Source organism: Rhincodon typus, chromosome 2, assembly GCF_021869965.1.
Source record: "Rhincodon typus isolate 14 chromosome 2, sRhiTyp1.1, whole genome shotgun sequence".
Taxonomy (NCBI): Eukaryota; Metazoa; Chordata; class Chondrichthyes; order Orectolobiformes; family Rhincodontidae; genus Rhincodon; species Rhincodon typus.
Window position 1 is genome coordinate 9375388 of NC_063333.1, and position 25832 is coordinate 9401219.

The 25832-nt window shown below is 43.8% G+C and overlaps 1 protein-coding gene across 1 annotated transcript; it reads right to left on the reverse strand.

The window, feature by feature from the left end:
- Positions 1-1247: 1247 nt before the first annotated feature.
- On the reverse strand, positions 1248-18312 carry klhl40b (kelch-like family member 40b). The gene is made up of 6 exons (XM_020518578.2): positions 16908-18312; positions 15421-15581; positions 10339-10446; positions 8716-8901; positions 5184-5330; positions 1248-2853 (listed from the first exon to the last, which is right to left on the reverse strand). Exons 1-6 carry the CDS (start codon positions 18114-18116, stop codon positions 2742-2744), a joined length of 1923 nt encoding a protein of 640 aa, XP_020374167.2. The 5' UTR covers positions 18117-18312; the 3' UTR covers positions 1248-2741.
- Positions 18313-25832: the final 7520 nt, after the last annotated feature.

Here is a 25832-nt window from a genome sequence, read left to right on the forward strand (position 1 = left end):
ACATTTTTCCTGTAATTCACACGCCTTTCATTTGTCCTTTCAGAGGAGCTTGAAACTATAGAATTCTTCACTTCCCTCAGTCTTTTTGTCCTTCCTTCAATGCTTTTAAAACCCAAGCCAGGTATGTACCAATTATGAAAGCAAAGTCTTGCAAATTCTGGGAATTTGAAATAGAAAAAGCTGAAAGTAACCAGCAGGTCAGGCAATCTCAGTGGAGAGAGAATTAAAGTAAATGTGCCATGCCTGTGACCTTGCATCAGAACTGGAAGCAGGTTTTACTCACTTGCAAAGCCTGGGAAGAAGAAGGTGAAGAAAGAACAAAATGGAAGGACAGACACAGGAGAAATTAAATGGCAATGGGGTTATTAGTGTAAAGAGAGAAGGTGATAAAAGTTGTAGTAAATGGAATTAGGTTAATTATTAACACCGACTTTCCAAAACAAAATGGGGTTAGTTGTTAGGGTGAGAAATTGTTGAACTCGATGAACATTCAAATCAGGAGTAGGCCATTTAGTAACTGATCTGGTTGTAACGCAAAGTTCACACAGCTACCTTGCCTTTCAACCCTTTCCTGACCAAGAATCTATCTATTTCTGTCTTAAAATATTCAAGGATTCTGCTTCCACCAGCTTTTCAGAAAGAGTTCCAAAGACTGTCAACTCTGAGAAAAAAATTCACCTCATCTCTGTTTTAAATGGGTGACCCTGATTTTTAAATAGTGACACCATCTTGCTCTAGATTCTCCCATGAGAGGAAACATATGCTTCCTTTCTACACTTTCAAGACCCCTTAGGATTTCATTCATTTCAGTCGTCGTTTATTTTCCTGAACTCCGATGGACACATGCCTAGCCTGTCTCACATTTCCTCATAAATAAACCTGTCCATTTCAGGTATGAGTCTAGCAAACCTTCTCTGAACTGCTTTGATGCATGTATGTCCTTCCTGAAAAAAGGTGACTATTACAGGGTGCACTATACTCTAGATGCAGTTTCCTGTGGAACTGGGGCCTAACCTCCCTGTTTTTCTATTCCATTCCTCTCAGGATGAATGACAATATTTCGTCAGTTTTCCTAATGACTTGCTGTACCTGCACTAACTTTACACGCAAGAGGGGACCCAGATCCCTCTATCGTGGAACTCTGCAATCTTCACTGTTGAGATATTATACTTTTTTTCACTCTTTCTGCTAATTTCACATTTAAAAATTGCGTCTGGAAGACTATAAAGTACCAAAAGGAAAGCTGAAGTGCCATATTTTAGGATTCTTTTATTTGGACTAGCTTGGTGAAGCCATTAAGTAGGAGTGGAATTAAAAATTAAAATGACAAACATCTTTACTAAGAACCTAAGGGTTATGACTGAAATAATAGAGTTGTTTAACAATTCACTTAATCTACTTCTGGTCTCCCCCGACTAGAGGAATTTTGAGCCGCAAACACAGTACCAATGAGTCGTTGTTTAGCCCTGACTATCTTCATTGCAGGCTGTAATGTTGCCACGAGATTTGAAAGTTTTTTTCCGATTTTGTCGATATTTCTCATCAAGATTTTTCTATCCTTGAATTTCGCTGCCTCTCTCTAGCAGTGAATGCTTGATAACGAATATATTCACGTTTAGAAATGAGTCCTCGAGGACACAGCAGTTGTCATTGCCACACTCCTATACTGCAATCTGTGATTTGTGTGCGAGAATAATTCCACCAAAAATGCCTCTGCTGCCTTCCCCAGATTCAGTCGGAGGACTGGCAAATAAATGCAAATATCTGTCTTGATGCCTAGCTGTACAAGAATTCGGTCAAATCTGCAAAATGAACTTCAATGGATTGTGTCTGGATGGCCAAAAGCTATAGCTGCTGCCAGGTCTCCTCTCAACTGTCAAAGAGCCAACGTACTGGATGAGAACAAAATAAAAAGCTTCAAAGACACCGAGGTTCTCCTTGAAGTTTGGTAGCATTGATGCTAATGACTGGGTGCAGCCCACTACCAATCGTGCAAAACAGCAACAACATGTCTGTCAAGCCTCAACAAAGCTTTGAAGCCAAACGTCTTAACAATGAGACCGAGCAGCAGCATAGAGGGAAAGTAAAGCAAATCATACCCTCAGGATCCCATTACATCAAGTCATCCTGCCTGTGTGGCCCCAAAGATCTACCAATCAAGGCTTGAGTCACATGAAGACCCTGGCAGAAACCCACGACCCCTGAGTCGTCATCGTGCTGAAATCAAGGGACATTCTGATTATTAGTGGGAATGGAGGAGGTGGCAGTGTAAGTGTAACTTGTCCTGCACTTGCCTGGTCCTCCAGGAAGGTTGTGGTGAGTCCTTGGGCTATTCGGTGGGGAGAGAAATATTTTGAGGGATTGGATGCCAGTGGTGAAAAGAAAATTAATAAAAGTAGCTGAATTATATACATTCTGTATCACAAATATATTTTAAACTGCTACTGATCTGAAAGGTTTGCAAAATAATTATATTCTTCATCACTGTGAAACTTCTATTATACATATCATTTAATAAATAGGATTAAGTGGTTTTAGAGAGTAGTTTATTCAATAGTGGAACATTTTTACCTTTGTTTTTAGATAAGCAATCATTTCTAAAATGTCTTAACTAATTTTTTTAGAAAAAATACATTATTCCAATTATCCATTATTCAGATACAAATAACCTGTTTCAAAATACCTTGAGCCCTTTCCGTTTCAACCCAATCACTATTATTCCTATTACAGTAGTATTGGCCTTATAACTTGCTCATTCGTAAAATATTTAGTCTGACTGGGAGGAAGGTTGCTGTTGAAGCATATGGGATCTCTCTGAGAATACCAAACCATTCCTTCTTGTCGTCATCGTACCTAAAATCAGAAAATAAAGATATCTTATAGTGGAGAAGTAGACTGTTTGATCCATTGTACTTACTTTTTGGAAGTAGCTAACAGTTCCTCCCCTCCTCTGCTCTTTTGCCATTACTCTGCGAACTTTCTCCTATCAATCTTAATTATTTCCAATATAAAAGGGTGGTGAGACATTATACAGGATTCTGGTCAGATACCTCTCCATAGCTATACAATCACCTAATTTGCTGTTTTCAGTGTGATTAGTTCACCATTTAGAGGGGACACTTCTCAGTGATGTGCAACATTGTTTGTGTCTGTCCACAAATGTATAACGGATTTGTGCTGTGACCCCTACAGTGCAGATAGGCTGCACACTAGCCCTCAGCTTATCCTGAACCTGTTTAGCTGGGATCACAGTCACTGTGGCAGTTCAAAACCTGACAGTGCACACCTGGGGCTTTTCACCATGAGTTTGTTCATGACTTCCCGTGTTTCCCAGCCCTTAATCCAAAGGATGTCTGTTGTCGATGTTAGATTTGATAACCAGAGCCTACGGAAAATCATCTTGCCCTAGAGGTACAGCAATGCAGAGATGTGAGGTTGATTTGTTAACTCTAACTTAGGAACAGGGTAACCCCCTGTATCCGCTCTAAGTCAATTCCACCATTCGATTCAGTCGAGACTGACCTGCAATCTAACTTTGCAGAAGAGGCTGAGTGGCCTACTTTATGTTCCTAACTACCTTTTGACTAATAAAATTCTACCAAACTAAAATAAACAAATTGATTAAATGAGTCCTGAGGAGAAAGGCATGCTTTGTTGAAGTTTTATATCTTGTATTCATCAGAACAATTTGGCATTCTTGCAAATGTAAACGGGAAAATCGATTAACTGCTTTGTGTAATAGACTTCCTTCACATTTTCTTTGTCTCTTCTGGTTCTACTTTTTAAACCATGTCGCTTAGTCCTGGACTCTCCAATCAAAGGAAATATTTTCTTGCTACTCTGTCTGTATCCCTTAATATCCTAACTTCAAACCACCTCTTAACCTCTTTAATTCCAGGGAAAGAGAATGAATGGATTAAGTCACCAGGAAGAAACGAAGAAATTCGGTTTTGAAACTGTCTTTGAAAGAAGATATATAGAAATAGTGATATAGATAGATTTGTAAAAGTAATAATAACTATTAAACCAGAGCCATGGGTTCAGAAAGCAACTAACAAAATGAACGCTAGGAGCTGACAAACAGAATTTCTTCAGGGAGAAAACAGTAGTGTTGGGTAGGAGTAATAAACATGAAAGCTTATTTAGGAAACGGTGTGTGGTGAAGGAATTTGAGTTCAAGATATCTGAACTAAATATGGGTCATAACTACAACAGTCATCAGTTCATCTAGTTAGGAATTCAGGGGACAGGTCTTCACCCAGAGAGTGGTTAGAATGTGGAACTCATCACTACAGAGAATTGAGGTGAAAAGTAGGTTCACTTAACAGGAAGTGAAATAAATGCATGAAGGAGAAAGGAATAGAAGATTAATTCATGGGTTTAGATAAATCGTGGAGCATGAAAGCTCGTATGTAGCATAAACAGTGGCATAGACCTCTTAGATCAAGTAGCGATATACCCTGTCTCTGTGACCTAGGGATTAGTGAGAAAAGATTAGACTGCTTGCACTTGCACCCTTTGAACTTTAGAAGAATGGGATGTGATCTTATTGAAACATATAAAAACCTAAGAGGGTTGAATACTGAAAGGATGTTTCCTGTTTTGGGGGAAGTCAAGAACAAGAGACAATTTTATTTTTGAAAAAGGGTATCCTATTTAAGATGGAGATTAGTAGGTTTCTTTCCTCAAAGGTTCATGTGTGGCATTTCCTTCACAAAGAGGGTGGTCGAGTCGGGGTCCTTGAATATTTTTAACAGGGTGGTAGATGGATTTGTGTCTAACAAGGAGCAGGCCCAAAATGGATCTGAGGCCTCAACCAGATTAACCATGATCTTATTGAATGGCAGAGAAGACGAAGGAACAAATGCCTAATTTTATGTTCCATCCCCAGTAGCACTTGATGGTAAGCTGTCTTTGAACCATCACAAGGGAAGTCTATAGGAGGTGCTGGCTATTTTATTTCTTTTACTGTGGCTTCTCTTCACTCAGTTTGTCAAAGAGTCAACCTCACCTCCACACTCATCAATTAGTCAGTTTCAAAGGACGTGAAATTTCAAAAGGGAAAGTGCTACATCAAGGGACTTGGGGAGGTCTTTTTCTGAACCAGTGACTGGACCCTGGTTTAGGGAGTCTTTGGGACAGAAATGTTTATTAAGTTACAATGTGTGATGGTTGAAACTTACTTCCAAATGTCATTGATTTCAGTTGGGACAAAATCTCCAGATTCAGTTTGTACCATAGTAAATCCACCAATGGCGTACAGACAATTAGACAAGGTGACGAGGCTCAGAGAGCTACGTTCCTGAGGGAACTCTGCCATCTCTTCCCACCTGCAGCACAGAGAAATGACCAGTTAGACAGGAAGCAGCACAATGCCCAGAAGATGCCATAGCTCTTTACGAATCAACCACAGTGCCAATAGAGGTCTAAAGACGTCTTGTCTGCAGAGCCCAGCAGAGCATTTGCACTGAGCTGGGGTCAGAAATAAGACTTCTTTCTATCCCTTCACTGTGTTTCCTCATCTGAGCCAGGCCTGCTTTAAGGATAGTTCTGCTTGGTTCTTTTTGGGCAATGGTTAGAATCATACAGAAGAGGCCCTTCAGACCATCAAGTCTGTACTGCCAAAAATGTACTACAACCTCACTAGTCCCACTTTTCCACAATAGGCCTATTGCCTTGAATGTTATGACATTTCAATTTTCTATCCATGTACTTTTTAAAGATTGTGAGATTTCCTTCATCAACTACCCTCCCAGTCAGTGCATTCCAGACTGCCATCATTGGATGGAAAAGTTTATCCTGAAATCCTCTCCCAACCTCCAGCCTTCCACTTCAAAAGTGTGCCCCTTGTTATTGACCTTTTGACAAAGGGGGAACAGCTGTTTCCTATCCACTCTGTCCATGCCCCTCAATCTTTTACACCATATCCTCCCTCAACCCTCAGCTGACTGGTCAGCCGGTAGCCTCAGGCTGAGCAGATCAAGGCTTCAAGTCCCATTCCTGAGACCTGCGGACTGAGTCCAGACTGATGTTCCAGTGAACTCCTGAGGGAGCTCTGCACTTCACTGACAAGATCTGAAACTGTATATCCCATCAGCTGGCCAAAGATTTCAGTATTATTTCAAAGAGCTGGAGTGTTTCACCCTTTATGCCTCTATCCAGTATTTATCCCTCAATGAATGTTACTAAATGACCAAATAATTTGCCTTCTGTTTTTGTACATTGCTGTTGGTAGGAGCTTGATGAACTATTGATTGCTGATTATGGGGAGAAGGGGATTGAGAAACTTATCAGCCTTCATCGAATAGTGGAGCAGTGTGACGGGCCAAGTGACCTAGTTCTGCTCCTGTATCTTGTGGTCGTTATGGCACCTGATTTTCTTTATTACAACAGTGATGACAATTCCAAAGTGGCTTTCTATCTTCTTTGACCATAAAATATAGGAGCAGAATTAGGCCATTTGACCTATTGCATTTGCTTTAGCATTCAAACATGGGTAATATGTTTCTCAACCCCATTCTTCTGCCTTCTCCTATAACCTTTGATCCCTTACCATTCAAGAACTTATTAAACCTGTCTTAGATACACTCAATGACTTGGTCTCCATAGCGCTCTGCAGCAATGAGTTCCACAGATTCACTACTCTCTGAAGAAATTTCTCCTCAACTCAGTTCTAAATGGTGGTCCCTTCACTGAAGCTGTGCCCTTGGATCCTAGTCTCTCGTACTAGTGGAAATATCTTCTCCACATCCACTATCTAGGCCTCTCAGTACTCTAAGTTTCAGTCAGATCCCCCTGTCCTTTTAAATTCCATTGAGTACAGACCCAGGGTCCTCATATGACGAGCCCTTTGTCCTCTGCTGTTGTATTCTAGCCCTCTTAAAATGAGTGTTAACATTTATATTTGTCTTCTAACTGCCAAAGTGAACCTGCATGTTAACCTTAAGATAGTCCTAAATTAGGACTCCCAAGTCCCTTTGTGCTACAGGTTTCTAAAGCCTTTCCCCATTCATAAAATAGTCTATGCCTTTATTCTTCCCACCAAAATGCATAATCTTACATTTTCCCACACTGTATTCCATTTGCCACTTCTTTGCCCACTTTCCTAGCCTGTCCAGGTCTTTCTGCTGCCTCCCAGTTTTCAACATTACCTGTCCTTCCTTCTATCCTTGTATCATCTACAAATTTAGCAAGAATGCCCTCAGTCCCTTCGTCCAGATAGTTATTGTACAATGTGAATATCTGTGGTCCCAACACTGACCCCTGTGGAGCTCCACTAGTCACTGGCTGCCATCCTGAAAAAGACCCTTTATCCCCACTCTGTCTTCTTCCAGTCAGCCAATCCTCTATCCATGCTAGTATCTTGCCCCTAACACCATAAGCTCTTATTTAACAGCTTCCTGTGCAGGACCTTGTCAAAAGCTTTCGGAAATCCAATTAGATCATGTCCACTGGCTCTCCTTTGTCTAACTTGTTCACTACCATCTCAAAGAATTCTAACAGATTTGTCAAACATGACCTCCTCTTGACGAAGCCGTGCTGACCCCACCCTATTTTACCATGCACTTCCAAATACTCCACAATGTCATCCTTAATAATGGACTCTAAAATCTTACCAACAACTGGGGTAAGGCTAACTGGCCTATAGTTTCCTGTCTTCTACCTCTTGCCCTTCTTAAACATGGGTGTTACATTAGCCATTTTCCAGTCCTCTGGGACCCTCCCTGTCTCCAGTGATGCCTAAAAAATCACCAGCAATGCCTCCACAATCTCCTCAGCAACCTCCTTCAGAACTTTGGGGTGTGATTTATCCACCTGAGATCTTTCAGCTTCCCCAACAAATTCTCCTTAGTGATGGCCACTACACTCACCTCTGCCCCCTGACTTAGATTCTGAAATGTTGCTGATATCTTCCACTGTGAAAACTGATGCATAGTACCCATTCAGTTTCTTTGCCATTTCTTTGTTCCCCATTATTACTTCTCTAGCTTGATTTTCCAGCGGTCCAATGTCCATTCTTGCCTCTCTCTTACCTTTTATTAGACATCTAAAAATACTCTTGCAGTTTTCTTTAATATTACTAGCTAGCTTACTCTCAAATTTCATCTTCTCACCGCCCCCCACCATTGCTTTTTAAATTATTCTCTGCTGGTTTTTAAAGGCTCCTCCGGCTTCCCACTAATATTCACCACATTGTACACTCTTTCTTTTGCTTTTATCTGTCCCTGACTTCCCCTGTCAGCCATAGTTACCTCGCTCCCTCCGCCCCCCCACCCCACTTTTAGTATGTTCCTTCTTCCTTGGGATGAATTTCTGCTGCGCCTTGCAAATTAGCCCCAGAAACTCCTGCTAGGCTCCCCCTTCCAATGAATCTGCCCAAATCCACTGTCATGTCTGTGTAGTTACCTCTCAAACTTGTTGAATGTCTCAGAGTGAATCTTTTGCAGTAATCTATTGCTTCCCTGTACAGCCTTTGACTTCATATATGCATGACATTGCAATCTCTGTGGAGTGCTGCTTTGATGAATGATAGATTGTACTCTACAGGGGAAAGTACAGGATCATGCACAAAGGTGGCTATAGTGATTTCCCGGGCTGAGTTAGCCTGGAGTGTGTTACCTGAGTAAAGCAATACAGCATGCACAGACAGAAGGCATGCTACTGTGACATCATCATCTTGGCCAAGTGCTATCATTCAGGAGAAGACCCTCTTACTTGTTTGCAGCTATGTCATACACCTCGATGCTTCCAGTCAGTCCGCTGTCCGTGACTCCTGTGGCTACCCAGATTTTATCTCGATAGACCGCTGCTCCAAACAAAGAGCGGGCAATCTTCATGGGAGCCAACTCCTTCCATTCGAACCTCTGGGGGTTATACACCGACACTTTGTTCAAGCACTTCCTGAGATTAGTAAGTGGTGAGTGTGAATGTTGTGACATTCAGGAAATAGACGTTCTTACATTCAAGATACTCTAAAATATCAGTTGCATTCAATACTGCCTAGCAATAAGGAGTAGGATTGCTTATAAAGTTTCAAGAAGTCACACAATAGGTCAAGAATAACGGAACTGTAAGTTCAATCAGTTTGTAGAATCTGTACAGTGTGGAATTTGACCCATGAAGTCCACACTAAGAGCATCCCACCCAGACCCACTCACTCTACCCTATCCCTATAACCCTGCATTTCCCATGGCTAACCCTCCCAGCCTGTACATCCCTGGACACTATAGGCAATTTAGCATGGCCAATCCAGCTAACCTGCACATTTTTGGACAGTGGGAGGAAACCGGAGCACCCGGAGGAAACCCATGCGCACACGGAGAATGTGCGAACTCGACACAGATAGTCACCTGAGGCTGGAACTGAACCCGGGTCCCTGGTGCTGTGAGGCAGCAGTACTAACCACTGCACTGCTGTTGGATGGAGGCAGTCAGAGGGGATCATTGTTAGCCTCAGGCTGCTAAACAGTCAGGTACTTAACAGCAGGGTGCCACTACATCATAGGGTTAAAGCTCAGGGAAAAACCATGGGAGTTGTATGGCTTGGAAGCAGCCATGGGCCGTTAACAGTTCAGTACAGCTGAGCACACGAGTGAAAGAAGCCCAGAAGCAGTGTTTACTTGGTGCAGCTGAGCAAGATTAGGCTGCAGAGAAATGCAGGTACAGAACGAGCATGGGGAAACATACTTTCTATAAAAAGCTGAAATTGTACTTTTGATTACACTTTCCACAATCTAACGGAGTGCTATTTCTGATTACAGAGTAACCTACCGAAAAGTGAGTCATTATTGAGGCAATCCATGATAGTGCATCTTTTGAGAGAATTCCGAAACTAGGACGTCAAAAGAGAATAAGTAGGAATCCCTTGTAAAGGAAGATTGGATCACTCATAATGTCTGGTGATTGCTGGGGACAATGCTGAGAAATCCACGGCATCTGACTTGTCCATATTTGTTCAAGGGTTTATATATTGCCATATTTACCTCCGGTTAATTCTGGACATTGGAAATAAGTTGTGCGTGTGTGTGTGTGTGTGTGTACATATTGTAGATTGTACTACTGTTATAACTTTGTTTAGTTAAAATTTATCATGATTTGTTTAAAACCTTGGAATCGTTTGCCTTTATTCTCTTCATAGATACCTATGATCTTGCTTTGTCAAGTTTTAAAAAAGGGTTCCGGGTCCCTAGCCAGAATGTAACTAAAAGATTTGGTATTCTAGTCTGGGATCGTAAGTGTTGCAAATCATGTCCATTATTTGAGTGCAGAAATAGATTCAACCAGACCTCAGATTACCTTTGTTATTTGAAAGAAATAATTCACGAATGGAAATACTTACTTATCTTTTCCTTTGCCTCCTATTACGTACACCCGTTCGTTGTGAGACACCACAGAATGGCCGTATACTTCGTATGGAAGTGGATCTGATTCTCCCCATTTAAATGTGCTATAAATAGAAAGATTGTTTTGAAAACGATGCATCAGAAAACTGCCTTGAACAAACTCTTCTGGGTAAAGTCCTCAGTATTTACACAAGTCTCTCAGAGTTTGAGGATGTCTCAAGTAGGGTTGTAGATGTAGTGTATTTGGATTTTGCAAATCCATTCAGTAAGGTGCCACATTGAGGAGGCACTGGCCTCGTGGTATTATCACTAGACTATTAACCCGGAGATCCAGATAGTGTTCTGAGGAACCTGGTTCAAATCCCACCATGGCAGATGGTAGAATTTTAATCCAATAACAGTCTGGAATTAAGAGTGTAACGATGACAATGAATCCATTGTTGGAAAAACCCATTTGGTTCACTTTGGTTCCTTTAGGGAAAGAAACTGCCATCTTTGCTGTGGGTCTGCAGTCACATGTAGGCAAGACCAGGTAATGTGGTTGACACTTAACTGCCCCTGGGTAATTAGGGTTGGGGAATAAATGCAGATCTGGCCAGTGACGCCCGCATCCCATAAATTATTTTTAAGAAAAATACAGGCAACAACTCCAAAAGACGAGTTTTGAGAGTACTGGATAAAGGGCTTGCTAACTAACAGGCAACAGAATTGGGATAAATATGTTATTTTAGGTTGGCAGACTGTAGCTACTGAAATGTTTCAGGGATCAGCACTGGTGCTCTGTTAATAACAATCAATATTAACGACTTGGAAGAAAGGACAAGGGTGCATTGTAGCCTCATTTGTTAATGATACAAAGATAAGCTGGAAAGCAAGATAGACACAGGAGGCTAGAAGAACACAACAAACAAGGCAGCATCTAGAGGAAAGGAGCAGTCAACGTTTCGGGTATTACCCTGCTCCTTTCCTCCAGGTGCTGCCGTGTTCTTCCAGTCTCCTGTTTGTCTACCTTGGATTCCAGCATCTACAGTTTTTTTGTCTCTAAGCTGGAAAGCAAGTTGTGAGGAAGGCACAAATATTCTACAAAAGTGATTTAATTCGGGTAAGTGTTTGGGTGAGTTTCTTGAGTGAAGCATAATGTGGAAAAATGTGAGGTTTTCCACTTTGGCAGGAAGAACGGAAAAACAGAATATTATTTAAAAAGGGAGAGTCTACAGAATGTTGTAATGCAGAGGGATCTGAGTGTCCTTGTACACACAAGTTAGTGTACAGCTACAGCCAGTAATTAGGAAGGCAAATGCAATGTTGACCTTTACTGCAAGGGGAATGGAATATACAAGTAAGGAAGCCTTGCTATAGCTGTAAGGGGCATTGGTGAGACACATAGTTAAGTACACAGTTCTGATGAAGTCACTGGACTCCACGTTAACTCCATTTGTCTGTCCACAAATGCTGCCAGACCTACTGAGTGTCAGCAGCAATTACTGAATTAGTTGGAGTGCTGTATACTGTTTTTGTATCCTCACTAAAGGAAAGATATACCTGCACTGCAGCGGACAGTTCAGGGAAGGTGCAGTGGGTGATTTTTGGCATGGAAGAGTTATCTTATGAATAAATTGCACCTATACTCATTAGAGTTTCGGAGAAGGAGAGGTGATCTTATTGAAACAAGATTCTGAGCAGTTTGGTAGATCGCTACTGAAAAGATGTTTCCTCTCACAGGGAAAGCAAGAACAAGGGGCGCTGTTCCCAAACAAGGGAGTCTCCTATTTAAGACACAGATGAAGACGAATTTAGTCTGAGGGTTGTTGGTCTTTTGAATTCTCTTTCCCAGTAAGTAGTAGAAGCTGGATCACTGAACATCTGCGAGGCTGAGTTTGTGTTGTGATCTGAAAGGGAGTCATATGTTATGAGGGATGGGGGCTCAGGCAGAAAAATGGGGTCAAGGACAAGGTCAGATCTTATTTAATGCTGCAGCAGGCTTTTAAGGGCAGGATGACCCACTTATGCTTGTGTTCTTATGTCTGTATTCCAGACAATCCTGACAGTGCCAGTATTTATAGAGGATTCCCAGGAGAAGCACTGTATTGACTAAGGAGTCACTGGACAAGTGTCTGTATACAGGTTCACTGGGAGGTGTCTCTATTAATATAGAACAACATACCATATAGGAACAGGCCCTTTGGCCCATCATGTCTATGCCAATCTTATGCCATTCTAAACTAATCCCATCTGCCTGCACGTGGTCCATATCCCTCTACTCCTGGCCTGTTCATGTGTCAGTCTAAATGCCTCTTAAACGTGACTGGATTAAACTCCACCTGCCATTTCTCCACTCAATTTTCCAACTGATCTATATCTCACTGTGTCCTTTGACAAACGTCCTCACTATGCACCAATTTTCATGTTGTGACACAGGGTCTCCCAGGAGAGTGTTGATATTTACAGCAGGTCCCCGGGATGAATGTCCATATTGGCAGGGTGTTCCCGGAAGAGCACCTGTATGGACAGGGAATCCCCAGACGAGCATCCGTAGTGACAGGGGTTTTTGGGAGAGTATCTGGTGGAACAGGGGATTTCCAGAAGTGGAATAGTATTTACATGAAGTCTCAGTGAGCTTGTTGAACATTCCTGGAAGTATTTTAGAATCTGTTTTAATCTGTTTGGTTGCTGTTCAGTCTTTCATGTTTTAAATGTGTTCAGAGTTTGCACATTTCACTGGAAGAAGATTGCTTAATGATTTCCGAATCTCTTTCACGTTCCCAAAGAAGCCAAACCGAAACTTCACAGAACAAATTTCTGAAGAATGAAAACTTTGATAAAGTTAACAGGTAGCAGATTCACTCTCAAATGGAAGTCCCTGAGCTTCATTTAAAGTGACCTGTTCACATTGAATTAACAGGTGGCGTTCCCTTCTAACTCAACGAACATCCTGCTGACCAATAATGCACTGCAGGAACTGACAAGTTTATAATGCCTTTATAAACCTACCACAACTTCAGCATGTCCCAGAGTGTTTGTTAGATACATGCTTTTAAATGTGATCATCAGTTTCAGCCTTCCCTCTAATGCAATTATCACATGACCAACACCCCCACCACCCAACACATTAACATGGACAAAGGAACAGGGGTAGGCCATTCAGTCCCTCAAGCCTTTTCTGCCATTCAATGAGACCATGGCTGACCAGTAGCCTTACTCCATCTACCTGCCTTTGGCCCATATCGCTTAAAACATGTGCTTAACAAAATTTATCTCTCTCAGATTTAAAATTAACAACTGATCCCAATATCTACCACCCTTTGTGTGCAGAAATGTCCTAACATCTCTCCTTAACAATCTACCCTAATTCTCCTAGTTCTAGAATCTCCAACCAATGGAAATAGTTTACCTTAACCTACCCTGTCTTTTCCTGCTAATATCTTGAAGACTTTGATCAGATCACTCCTTAACCTTCAGAGAAAACAGGCCTAATTTATATAATTTCTCCTCCTAATCTAGGCCTACTTTCTGCTTTAGTTCTGTGCTGTACTCTGACCATACTTTGGGGCAGCACAGTGGCTCACGCTGCTGCCTCTCAGCACCAGGGACCCAGGTTTGATTCTAACCTCTGGTGACTGCCTGTGTGGGTTTCTGCTGGGTGCTCCGGTTTCCTCCCACAATCCAAAGATGTGCAGGTTAAGTGGGTTGGCCGTGCTAAATTGCCCGTAGTGTCCAGGGGTGTGTAAGTTAGGTGGATTAGCCGTGGGAAGTGTGGGTGGGATGCTTTTCAGAGGAGCAGTGTGGACATGATGGGCTGATTGGCCTGTTTCCACACTGTAGGGATTCTATAATTCTACATGGCCAGGTGTTGGTGAGGGATACATATTGACTAGGTCAGACTCCCTCTGTTCTCACTCAAATAGTGGAATGGAGCCTTTATCTTCCATCTGAGAAGCCCCTTGTGTTACACCCCAAAAAAGCAGCACTTCCTCAGGACTGCACTGGAGTATTTGCCTTGCTAGCTCAAATCCCTGTAGTGGGGCTCTGTTGTTTAGGGTCTGAAAGGGTTAATACTGAAGTGCCATAAGCACCACCCATTATTATGATGTCATATGGACTTGAGTAGAACAGCTTAAGATCTTAAACAAGTAAGACCTTAATATCCATGTCCTCCTCATGGTCTCTGTTATAATGTCTATCGTATCAGTGTGACCTGTGACTAGTCACCAACATGCAATAAATTATTACTCGTTACTCCAGCTTCTTCCAGCTAGTTAATGATGAGGATAGATTAAAGAGTTTGGGACTGTTCTCTGCGTGAGGAACTTTAAAAGAAGGTTTGATTGAGGCTTTCAAAATCATGGGCAGGTTGGACAGAGTCGATAGGGAGAAGCTGTTCCTGCTCGTAAAAGGAAAAGAACGAGAGGGCATAGATTTAAAGTGACGAAGGAACAGGAGAAATGTTTTCACTTAGTGAGCAGTTAGGGTGTAGAATGCACTGCCTGAAAATGTGGTGGAAGCAGGTTCAATGGGGGCATCCAAGAGGGGCACGGATGGTTATAGGGAAAGGAATGGTGTGCAGAGATATGGAGGAAAGACCGGAGACTGGTGTGAGGTAATAGTATAAGTGTACGTATGAGGGGCAGAAGGGGAGCATCCTGCTCCATATCATTAAGTGGCTTTTCTCTCCCACACTGGACCAACCAGACCCTGTTCATCCCAGCAATTAAAGAAGACAGAGACTGCAAATTGCCATAGAGTCAGAGAGGTCTACAGCAAAGAAAAAGGTGCGTGGAGTCTGCACTGGGTAAAAACAACCACCTAACTGTTTGTAATCCCATGTTTAACTGCACACATATCACTTCCTTCCACCCCAACCAACTCCCTCTTCCCCTGACCCCACTGAACTACTGCTGTTAAAAGCACGACAGAAAGCTTGGCCTGACTCACTGAGCATCAATTTCACAAGTTGAGCCCGCAAGGGAACTGTGCCAGTTATTTCAGTCACAATGACTATGCTGTAGCCAAATGCTCAGGATGTTCCATCTGACTGAGAGTCCATTACCTTGATTTATTCCCTGTTCATGGAAACCTACTGTCGATCATAGCACATCACAGTGTCCAGCGTCTTCTCCTCTTCATTCACTTCCTTCCCACCAATGACATAGATGGCATTATCAGCTTCACCCAGACCAAAGAGGCAGCGTGGAGATGGTACGGCTGGCATTCCTAGCCAGTCAGAGTCCAGGGGATCAAACTATTCACAGGTCAAGACAAAATATTAGAAAGAAACAGCAAACATGAAGTCATACAGCACAAGGCACCAGCATTCAAAATAACTTGCATCCACTAAGTTAGCACTGAAACGCAATCAGTCTTTTCTGATCAAACATTTCAGCCCAGAGAAGCAAGCAATTCAGGAGAACCATCTGTGCACCTAGAGTACAGAGAATGTGGCAACTGCTACCACTGGGAATGGTTAAGATGGACAGCAACAATATTGTTACAGTATATTCATCAACAGCCCCCAGAAACTCCTCATTAACAGATTAACACACTGGCTTCCCGTTTACATTGTGCCCCTGAGCTAAAAGGATACACATCCTCCCCCAAAACCCTATCCCTCAAACCCCTCAGCCCCTCTCCTATCCCAATGGTTCCTTCATCTATTTTCTTCATCTTTCAGTTCTCTCATCCTGCCTTCTTATGTCTCAGGCAGATACCACAACTCTTGTTTTCCAATTTACAATTCATTTAAGACCATAAGACATAGGCGCAGAAATTAGGCTATTTGGCCCATTGAGTCTACTCTGTCATTCAATCATGGCTGATAAGTTCCTCAACCCCATTCTCCTGCTTTCTCCCCGTAACCCTTAATTCCCCTTGATAAAATTTGTTTGTTTTTCTTTGTAATAGATAGCTAAATAGCATTCCAGTTGCCAACCATCCTTTTCTAATTACATATTTTCCCCTTCTGGGAAGAGTCTAAAATCAGAGGGTATAATGTCAGAATAAGGGGTCACAGATTTAAGACAGAGATGAGGAGGAATTTCTTCTGAGGGTAGTGAACCTGTGGCATTCTTTATGGCAGTGGGATGTGGAGGCTGGGTCACTAAGTATATCCAAGGCTGAGAGACTTTTAATCAGTGAAGGAATCCAGGGTTATGGGGAAAAGACGGGAAAGTGGAGTTAAGGATTATCAAATCAGCCATGATCACAGTGAATGGGAGCAGACTTGATAGGCTGAATGGAGCAGAAGTGGGCCAATGTCTTATATCGTCCACTTTGGTGTGCAGGCTTGAGTTGATGCAGTCTATGTGGTTTAGGTACATCCACCATACTGTAAGGTAGGAAGCTGCAGGATTTTGACCCAGTGACAGTAAAGGAATTCTGATACATTTCCAAGTCAGGATGGTGAGGTGTTCCATGTATCTGCTGCCCTTGCCCTTCTAGATGGAGGTGGTGGTGGTGAGTTTGGAGTTTCCATTGTAAATATAGATGTTCCAAAGACCACCACTCCTCCCCGCCCCAATGCCTCTACATTAAACAGCAGGGACAGAGGGGCTGGAGGGCTGTAACTCACCTGCAGGAAGTAGGAGTGCAATGGGTTCTCCTTACTACCGTCGTCGTAGTAGAGACCTCCTGCTACAAAGACCTGGTTCTGCTTGGTCACCACGCTGGAGTGGTTCTTGGGGATCTTCGAGGAGACCGAGGCAAAGTAGCACTCGTTGGTGGTGGGGTCGTAGGCCACCGTGGCCTCGTCGTTGATCATGAAGATGAGGTCCTTGACGAACATGCCGAACCTGGGGGTTTTATTCAAGATGCTGGGGGGCTGCTCCTCTTTGGCCTCTTGGTTGCCAGGGGAGGGGGCCTGGTCCTTCTTGTTGGGAGTCTTCTTGGCCTCTTCCTCCTCCTCCTCCTCCTCCTCCTCCACCCCTTCCTCCTCCCTCCTGTGGGCATCTCTGACCTGCTGGATCTTCTGGAGGAGCTCAGGGCTGGAGCTGAGCAGGGGGTAGGCCTGGACTTGCTGCTCCAGGTAGCGGCGGGGCATGAGGAGGAAGCGGACACAGTCCAGGAGCTGGGGCAGGGCCTTGAGGGGAGCGGCCTGGCTGGAGGCCCAGGCCATCACCGCCTCGAAGACCAGCTCCTCCCGCTCGACGTTGAGGGAGTCGCTGGAGATGATGGCGGTCAGCTCGGCGGCGCTGAGGCCCAGGAAGTCGGGGTCCTTGCTCACCAGCGGGAAGTGCTCGCACGCCAGGTCCCGGGCGGCGACGGCCAGGCGCGGGCAGTCGAGCATCAGGCCGAGCCTGAAGACGGCCAGGCAGTTACTGAGGCCCAGCCGCTGGTGCAGGAACGACACGCAGACGGTGAAGACGGACGGGATCTGCAGCAGGCTGGCGGCCGCCAGCACCTCCTTCACGTTGGCGTCGCTGAGCGACAGCTCGGAGCTGTACAGGTAACGCAGCAAGGCCTCAACCAGATCAGGCTCCAGCTCCTCATCGTCCAGCACCAGCTCCCTCCTCGGGCCTTGTCCGGGGCCGGGGCCTGGGCCTGCTCCCGGGCCTTGTCCGGGGCCTGGGCCTGCTCCCGGGCCCGCCTCCGCCAGCAGCCTCGCTCGGAAGTACGGGCTGCAGGCCGCCAGCACCAGGCTGTGACACGGCAGCTCCCGGCCCTTCACCTTGAGCACACAGTCCACCAGCTTACCGCTCTCCAGCAGGTCCCTCAGCCCCTCCTGCAGCAGAGTCTGCTGGTAAATGCGAGGCTCCTCTGCCGGGTCGATGGGGATCGCCATGGCTCTGTCTTTCTCTCTCTGTGTCTGTCTGTGTGTGTTAGGATTGATGGCTGGCCCCCGGCTGTCCCCGCTCTCCACATTCCTCTCGGGTTTATAGATAGCACAGAGCTCGGGAATGCACTGAGGGAGGGAGGCTTTGGAGATGAAGCCATCCTCAGCAGAGGCACATGTCAGTCAGACACTTAACAACTGGCTGCAACACTCTTGTCCAAAAGGCATGAATCATCCTCCAGTCTTAGATTGTACCTCAGGATCAAGGATTGTTCTTTGTCTCTCTCTTCACCCTCACCCCCAGCATTATTTTGTGCCTCTCTACTAAATGCATAAGAGGTTTTCGTTTTGTGCCGCACTCCTGCCCTTTTCCCCCATAGCCCTGCATATTGTTTATATTACCCGGTATGATGGTGGCAGAGTAGGACACTCAGGTCAGAGCTTCTCTGCTCCGACTGTTCTTTTTTTTTCCCTCCCTTCTCTCAGACTCGGATACCCCAGGCCCAGCCTCTAAAGCAGGGTAAGCAGAGACACCAGGGGCTGGAGCAGGGCTGCCAGCAACCAGCGACCCAGTTCAGAGTGTGGCAGTGGCGGCCCGATGTGGCGCGTGGCAGCTGCCAGTAGTCAGACTGTGTGGAGGCCCCCTGCTTTGATCTGCTAAGGAGAGACTTTGGAGAGAGACTGATATGTTTGTCTTTTTAACCTTGCTGCTTGTTTATCTGACCTATAGTCATACTGTGTATAGCTGTAACGTAACTTGATTTTTTCTTCATTTCTGTATTCTGTAACTAGGGATTGTACCTAGGTACCTTTGTACCTAAGATGGCACTGCAAGTGATGACATATAGCTTTTCACTGTAGTCGTTTGAGTACATGTGACAATAAAGCTAATTCAGTTCAATTCAAGTAATCTCTTATGCCCTTTCAAATGCCTCAGTTGAACCTGCCTCCCCGACACATCCCAGGCAGTGTGTTCTAAACCCAGAACACTTTATTCACACTCACATTTTACTTCTTTTGAAATTTGTGCCCTTTGGTTCTCAATCATCTTAGATGTGGAAACATTAGATCTTTATCTACTCTGTCCAAAGATCTTGGGTAATGTACCAAAGGGATTCTATGTTTCAATGATCCCATGATTTTGAAAACTTCTTTTTAAAACAGATTTTCTCTGAACCTTCTCTCTCCAAGAAAAACAGTCACAATGTCTCAAATCTGTCCTCAAAACTGAAGTGTATCATTCCTGGAACCATTCTTATAAATCTTTTCTGCACTCTCTCCACTCCATTCACATCCCTCCTTAAATGGGATGCCCAGAACTGTACATAGTTACTCCAGTTGAGGTCTATCCGGTGTCCTAAATAGGTCCTTGTTCTCTATATTCCTGTTAATGAAGCTTAGAATACTGTATACTTTATTAATAGCTCTGTCTCCCTGTTCTGCCACCTTTAATGACTTATGCACATATACACCCAGGTGTTCCTATACCCCATTTAGGGTCACACCTGTCTGTTATACTGAATCTCTCTGTCCTTCCTGCAGATATGATCACCTCTCAATTCTCCAAATCAAATTTCATCTGCCACCTATCTCCCCACTCCACCAACTTGTCAACAATGCACAACAATGTCTCTACTTCTTCAGGAGGCTAAGGACTCTTATCAGTTTTTACAGATGCACCATAGAAAGCGTTCTAGCTGGATGCATCACAGCGTGGGAAGAGCAGTTGCCAAACCAAGACCACAAGAAAGTATAGAGAGTCGTGGACGCAGCCTGGTCCATCACATAAACCATCCTTCCATCCATTGACTTCATCTATACTTACCACTGCCTGACTTCATCCACTGCCTCAGGAAAGCAACTAATATCATTAAAGACCTCTCCCACCCTGGTTATACTCTCTTCTGCCCTCTCTGTAGGGCAGAAGATATAAAGGTTTGTATAAGGATATGAACAGATTCAAGAACAGCTTTTTCTCCGCTGTTCTTCTGAATGGACCTCTCTGCCTCTGTAACACTGTATTCTTCACTTTGTTCTATTACCCTAATGTATTTTGAATGGTATGATATTGCCTATTGTGCATGCAAAACAAAACATTTCACTGTACCTAGGTATATGTTACAATAACATGTCAAATCAAATCAACTTGTCTATATCCTTTTGAAGTTCTGCACTATCCTCACAGTTTTCAATGCTCCCAGTTTTTGTATCATCTGCAAACTTTAAAATGTCTACCAAGTTACATGTCAGCTATATATGTATGTAGGAAAAACATGCATCCCAATACCAAATCCTAGGGACCTTGCTACAAAACTACCAATTAATCATTTCATTCTGTTTCCTATATCTCATCCAATTTATATCCACATTGCTCCAGAGCCTTTTATTCAAATGAGTTGTAATTTTTCTCACAAGTCTGTTGTGGCATTGTGCTGAATACCTTCTGAAAATCGACGTACACCACATCAACAGCATTATCCTCAACAAACCCGGCCCCCCACCAACCCCCTGTTATCAAAAAAGTCTCCAGCAAGGTAGTTAAAAATGACTTTCCTTCAACAAAACCATGCTGGATTTCCAAATTATCCCATATTTTTCCATATGACCATTAATTCTAACTAAAGTAACCAGAGGTTTCCCCAAAACTGACATTAAACTGACTGGTCTATAATCGCAGGGCTTACCTTTACAAACTTTTTTGAACAAAGCCATTACATTTGCAATTCTTCAGTCCTCTGGCACCATTGTCGGAACCAGAGAGGATGAAAAGATTATGGCCAGTGCCTCCTTGAATATCCTTAGCTGAATCCAATCTGCTCCTGGTGTCTTGTCTACTTCAGGTACTGTCCAAGATAGCCTCCTTATCAAATTTGAATCTTTTTAGTGGCTGATTTTTCTCCTCTGTCACCATGGACTGGGCAGCTTCTGCCTCCTTGGCAAAGACAAAATATTAATTTAACACATCTGTCATATCCCTTGCCTCTTTGTGTAAATCCCTTAATGACCCCTAATCAACCTCACTCCTCCTTTTACCATTCATTTACTATTGATCTTCCAAGAGTAGACTTTAGGATTTTCCTTTATGTGAAAGATCTTTTTGTAACCCCTCTTTGTTTCTCTTATTATTACTCCCTCACCTCCCTTCTGGACCTTCAGCTTGAATGTAGGGTGGCATACTGGCTCAGTGGTTAGCACTGCTGCCTCACAACGTCAGAGACCCAGGTTCGATTCCACCCTTAGGCGACTGTCTGTGTGGAGTTTGCACATTCTCCCTGTATCTGCGTGGGTTTCCTCCGGGTGTACCGGTCTTATCCCACAGTCCAAAGATGTGCAGGATAGGTGAATTGACCATGCTAAATTGCCCAGGGATATGTAGGTTAGGTGGATTGACCATACTAAATTGCCCATATTGCCCAGGGATATGTAGGTTAGGTGAATTACTCAGGGGAATTGCAGGATTACAGGGAATAAGGTTGGGGGGGATGGGTCTAAGTGGGATACTCTTCAGAGGATCAGTGTGGACTGAAACGGATGAATGCTTCCGCATTGTAGGGATTCTATGATTTAGAACCTGACGCCTGTCCTTCATTTTCTGATGACGGGTCTAGGCCCAAAACGTCAGCCTTTCTGCTCCTATGATGCTGCTTGGCCTGCTGTGTTTATCCAGCTCTGCACCTTGTTGTCTCAGATTCTCCAGCATCTGCAGTTCCTACTATCTCCGCCTGTCCTAAGAACATTTTTTTTCTTCTTTAATATCTCCTTCATCATCCAGAGACATCTGAATTTGCTCAGCCTTTCCTTTTTGAGGGAATATACCTTGACTGCACCTGTACCATCTGTATCCCCATTGTTCTGTGACTGTTTCTCCCCCACAACATTTGGTTCCTGTCTTTTGGCCCAGCTTTGCTCATCCCCCATTGAGGGCTACTCTCTGCCAGTTGATTATTCTTGCTCTAGGTTGTTCATTGTCATTCTCCATTCACATCTTAAACCTTAGGACACAATAATCACTGTCCAAACGTAATGATCAGTCTGTGGATGTGTGTGGGAGAATGATGTTTGAGAGGACAGAGGAGGGGAGTTTAGGGGAGGGTTCCATTTATGATGAACATTGTTGCATTCAGTTGAGCGTCTACAAAATTTGTGTGTATTTGCCAGACAGGCACAGAATACACTGTTGCGGAGGACAAGTGCTGAGGCCTAGAATGTTGTGGCAGCAGTACCCAATGAAGATCAGGGGCAGTTTGATGAACAGGCTGGTTTCTGGTTCTGATCTTTGCTGTTTTCTTCGATGTTCCAGGAAAGACAAAGTCCTGTTGAGAGTCAGTCCCAAGTATGATACAGTGTCCTGCTCCTAAAACTGCTCAGAGTGCTTCCAAACTGGTTTGGGACAGTTTGAAAACATTCCTTCACAATAGCTGCATTAGAGATCACCTTGGACACTGAAGAAAACTGTCAATTAGACCACCACAAGACTCAGCCCTAGCCTCAACGCTGTTCGACATGGATGTAAATGACCTAGCAACACCCACAGCTTCATCTGTGTTGATGACATCTACTGTCACACCCAAGCTCCCTCCTTCGGCATTCTGAACCTTAATGATAATGCTACAAAGATGGTGGTGTCTCAAGTTGTATCCCTCCGAAACCATATCCAGCATATTCCACTCAAGTAAAAGCAAAAGTCTAAATAAAAAGGCAAAAAACTGCCAATGCTGGATTTCTGAAACAAACTCACAAATTGCTGGAGAAACTCAGCAGGTCTGGCAGCATCTGTAGGGAGAGAAAGTTAACATTTTGAGTCGGGTATGACTTCTTCTTCCTCCATCAACTCTGTTTCTCTCCACCGAGGCTGCTGAGTTTCTCCAATGTTCTGTGTTTGCTCCAGCCTATTCCACCTCCACAGTGCCATTCCAGATGGATAGAATTTCCATATCTGTGTGTGTATGCGCACAGATGGTCAGAGGTTAAAGCGTGATCCCAACCCAACATACCAGGAAGTGACAGTAGTGAGGATTGAGGATGACTTGCTCCCACTCCTGTTTGGTGGGTTCTGCAGTCCAATGCATTTTTGGCAGACTCTACTACGTATGGGGCAGATCATGCTGGAAGAGTTGGGTAAATGGGTCATTTGGAGGTTTGTCTATTCCCTCTGAGGCCTTTCACTTCACCTCAGCACTTTTGAGATGAAATCTACCACAGGGTTCCTAAATTTCATTTTGATTGGTCGCAGGTGGAGATCTCAAATGAGGAATCCGCAGGCCAGTCGGTTTAGTATTTATCAGAGGGATGATGTTAGAAGATATTATTACAGATGATACAGCAGGACACTGAGGGAAAAAAATGAAAATATCAAGCAGAGTCAACTTGGGTTTATGAAAGATGTATCATATTGAACCAGTGTTTGGAGTTCTCAGGGCTCTATTTGTTAATAAATGTATCTTCTTTGCAGATAGAATCAGTGTGTATGTAGGCTGTCCTAGTTTCAATTCATCAACATAGATGACTGTTATTCTCTGGTTTATTTCTCAGGACAATGCCTTGATCAATCAAAGTCGACCTACTTGCTTTAAAATTTAAACAAAGCTTGGCAGTTAGCTGTCAGTCATCATTAACTGGCACATTCTCTTTGGCAAAGCCTGTACCAATCAGAGTCTAGTAGTCAATAAGTCAACCTGTCCTCTCGCACTGTACAAGTTTTGTTATCCCTTTCATTGGTATTCTTACAAATTGTCCTGATAAGTGACCATGAAACTGTTAACAAGCTCATCTGTTCACGAATTCCCTCTAGGGAAGGAAATCTGTCCTTACTTGGCCTGGCCCATATATGACTCCAGACCCACAGTAATGTAGTTGACTCCTAACTGCCCCCTGAACTTAAAAAGCCACTCAGTTCAAGAGCAATTAAGGGTGGGCTACAAATGCTCCATTTGTCAGCAATGGCCCCAAACCATCAAAACATTAATTTTTAAAATATTATTTCCAAAATAAATTCACTTATGCTTAGTTTTTAATTTTGTAACTGTGGCTTCGTTTGACAGAAACAAAACAGTGCAAATAAGCCAGCTGTGTACTCTGATTTAAAGTCAATTTTCCTGGTAGCTATCTGAAAGCTGGGTTGGCTGATCCTGGATGGAATATTCTAGAAGATTAGCCATTAGTTTATTTGGGGCTGCATATTGTTTAAGGATCCCAGTGATTCACTGTTTGCTCCTTCACATTTCAGAAGGCACAGTCATTTGAACCAAGCTAAACCCCTCCCAGCGTTGCTGTTCATCTTTATTTTTAGCATTTTGAGAGCAAACAGAACCTGGTATCACACATCCACAGCAGAGGGAGTTTCCCTGACACTGGGGTCATTATATACAACAAGGATATGTCAAGTCTTGTCATGAATGCATTCAAATATAATGTGGTAAATTAACTTTTTGTAAGACATTCCATTTTGTTTCTACTCTTCCTGCCCTCAACACTTCAAAATGATTTCCCTTATTGGAATCCTGGAATGATGGGCACCTGGCACTGTACAGGCTCAGTGGTTAGCACTGCTGCCTCACAGTGCCAGGGACCCGGGTTCATTTCCACCCACGGGTGACTGTCTGCGTGGAGCTTGCACATTCTCCCCGTGTCTGCGTGGGTTTCCTCCAGATCCTCCAGTTTTTTAGGTGCATTGGCCATGCTAAATTGCCCGCAGTGTCCAGGGATGTTTAGGTTAGGTGGGTTAGACGTGGGAAATGCAAGGGTACGGGAATGGGTCTGGGTGGGATGCTCTTTGGAGGGGCAGTGTGGACTTGTTGGGCTGAATGGCCTGTTTCCACACTATAGGGATTCTATGATCACAGGGCCTAATGTTCATAGAGAAGCCTGTGCTGTCAAGGCTGAGAGATAATCCACTGTCAGTGTGATAATAATGTACCCTCGCTGAGCAGTTTAAATAAGTCAGCACAACAGAGATGCTCAGGGAAACGTTCTGTCCTTTATATAGAGCAGGTTAGAGGCTGGGAATCGTACAGCAAGTAACACACCTCCTGACTTCCTAAAGCCTGTCCACCATCTACAAGGCACAATTCAGGAGTGTGATGGAATACTCGCCAGTTGCCTGGATGGATGCAGCTCCAACAACGTTCTAGTAGCTTGGCATCATCCAGGACCAAGCAGCCTGCTTGATTGGCACCACATCCACAAGCATTCACTCCCTCCACCACCAACGTTCAGTAGCAGCAGTGCAGAAACTCACCTAAGATCCTTAGACAGCACTTGCCAACCCATCACCACTTCTAACTAGAAGGACAAGGGCAGCAGATATGTGGGAATGCCACCACCTTCAAGATCCACTCCAAGCCACTCACCATCCTGATTTATAGAGTCATACAGCACGGAAACAGACTGTTCAGTCCAACTTGTCTTTTAAATGTTGTAACTGTACCCACCTCCACCATTTCCTCTGGCAGCTCATTCCATACATGAGTATGTTTCCCCTCAGGTAGTTTTTAAATCTTTCCCCTCTCACCTTAAACCTTTGCCCATTAGTTTTGGACTTCCCCACCTTAGGAAAAAGAACTTGTCTATTCACCCTATCTATTACCCTCATGATTTTATAAACCTCTATAATGTCACCCCTCAGCCTCTGACTGTTCAGGGAGAAAAGCCCCAGCCCATTCAGAGATAGTAGGAACTGCAGATGCTGGAAAATCTGAGATAACAAGGTGTAGAGCTGGATGAACA

Coding starts and splice junctions, on each gene's coding strand:
- klhl40b (XM_020518578.2), bottom strand. CDS start 18,116: ATGGCGATCCCCATCGACCCGGCAGAGGAGCCTCGCATTTACCAGCAG. Junction 10,447..15,420: donor GTGATGTGCTATGATCGACA/GTAGGTTTCCAT, acceptor TTCTATTTATAG/CACATTTAAATGGGGAGAAT. Junction 2,854..5,183: donor GAAATCAATGACATTTGGAA/GTAAGTTTCAAC, acceptor TTCTGATTTTAG/GTACGATGACGACAAGAAGG.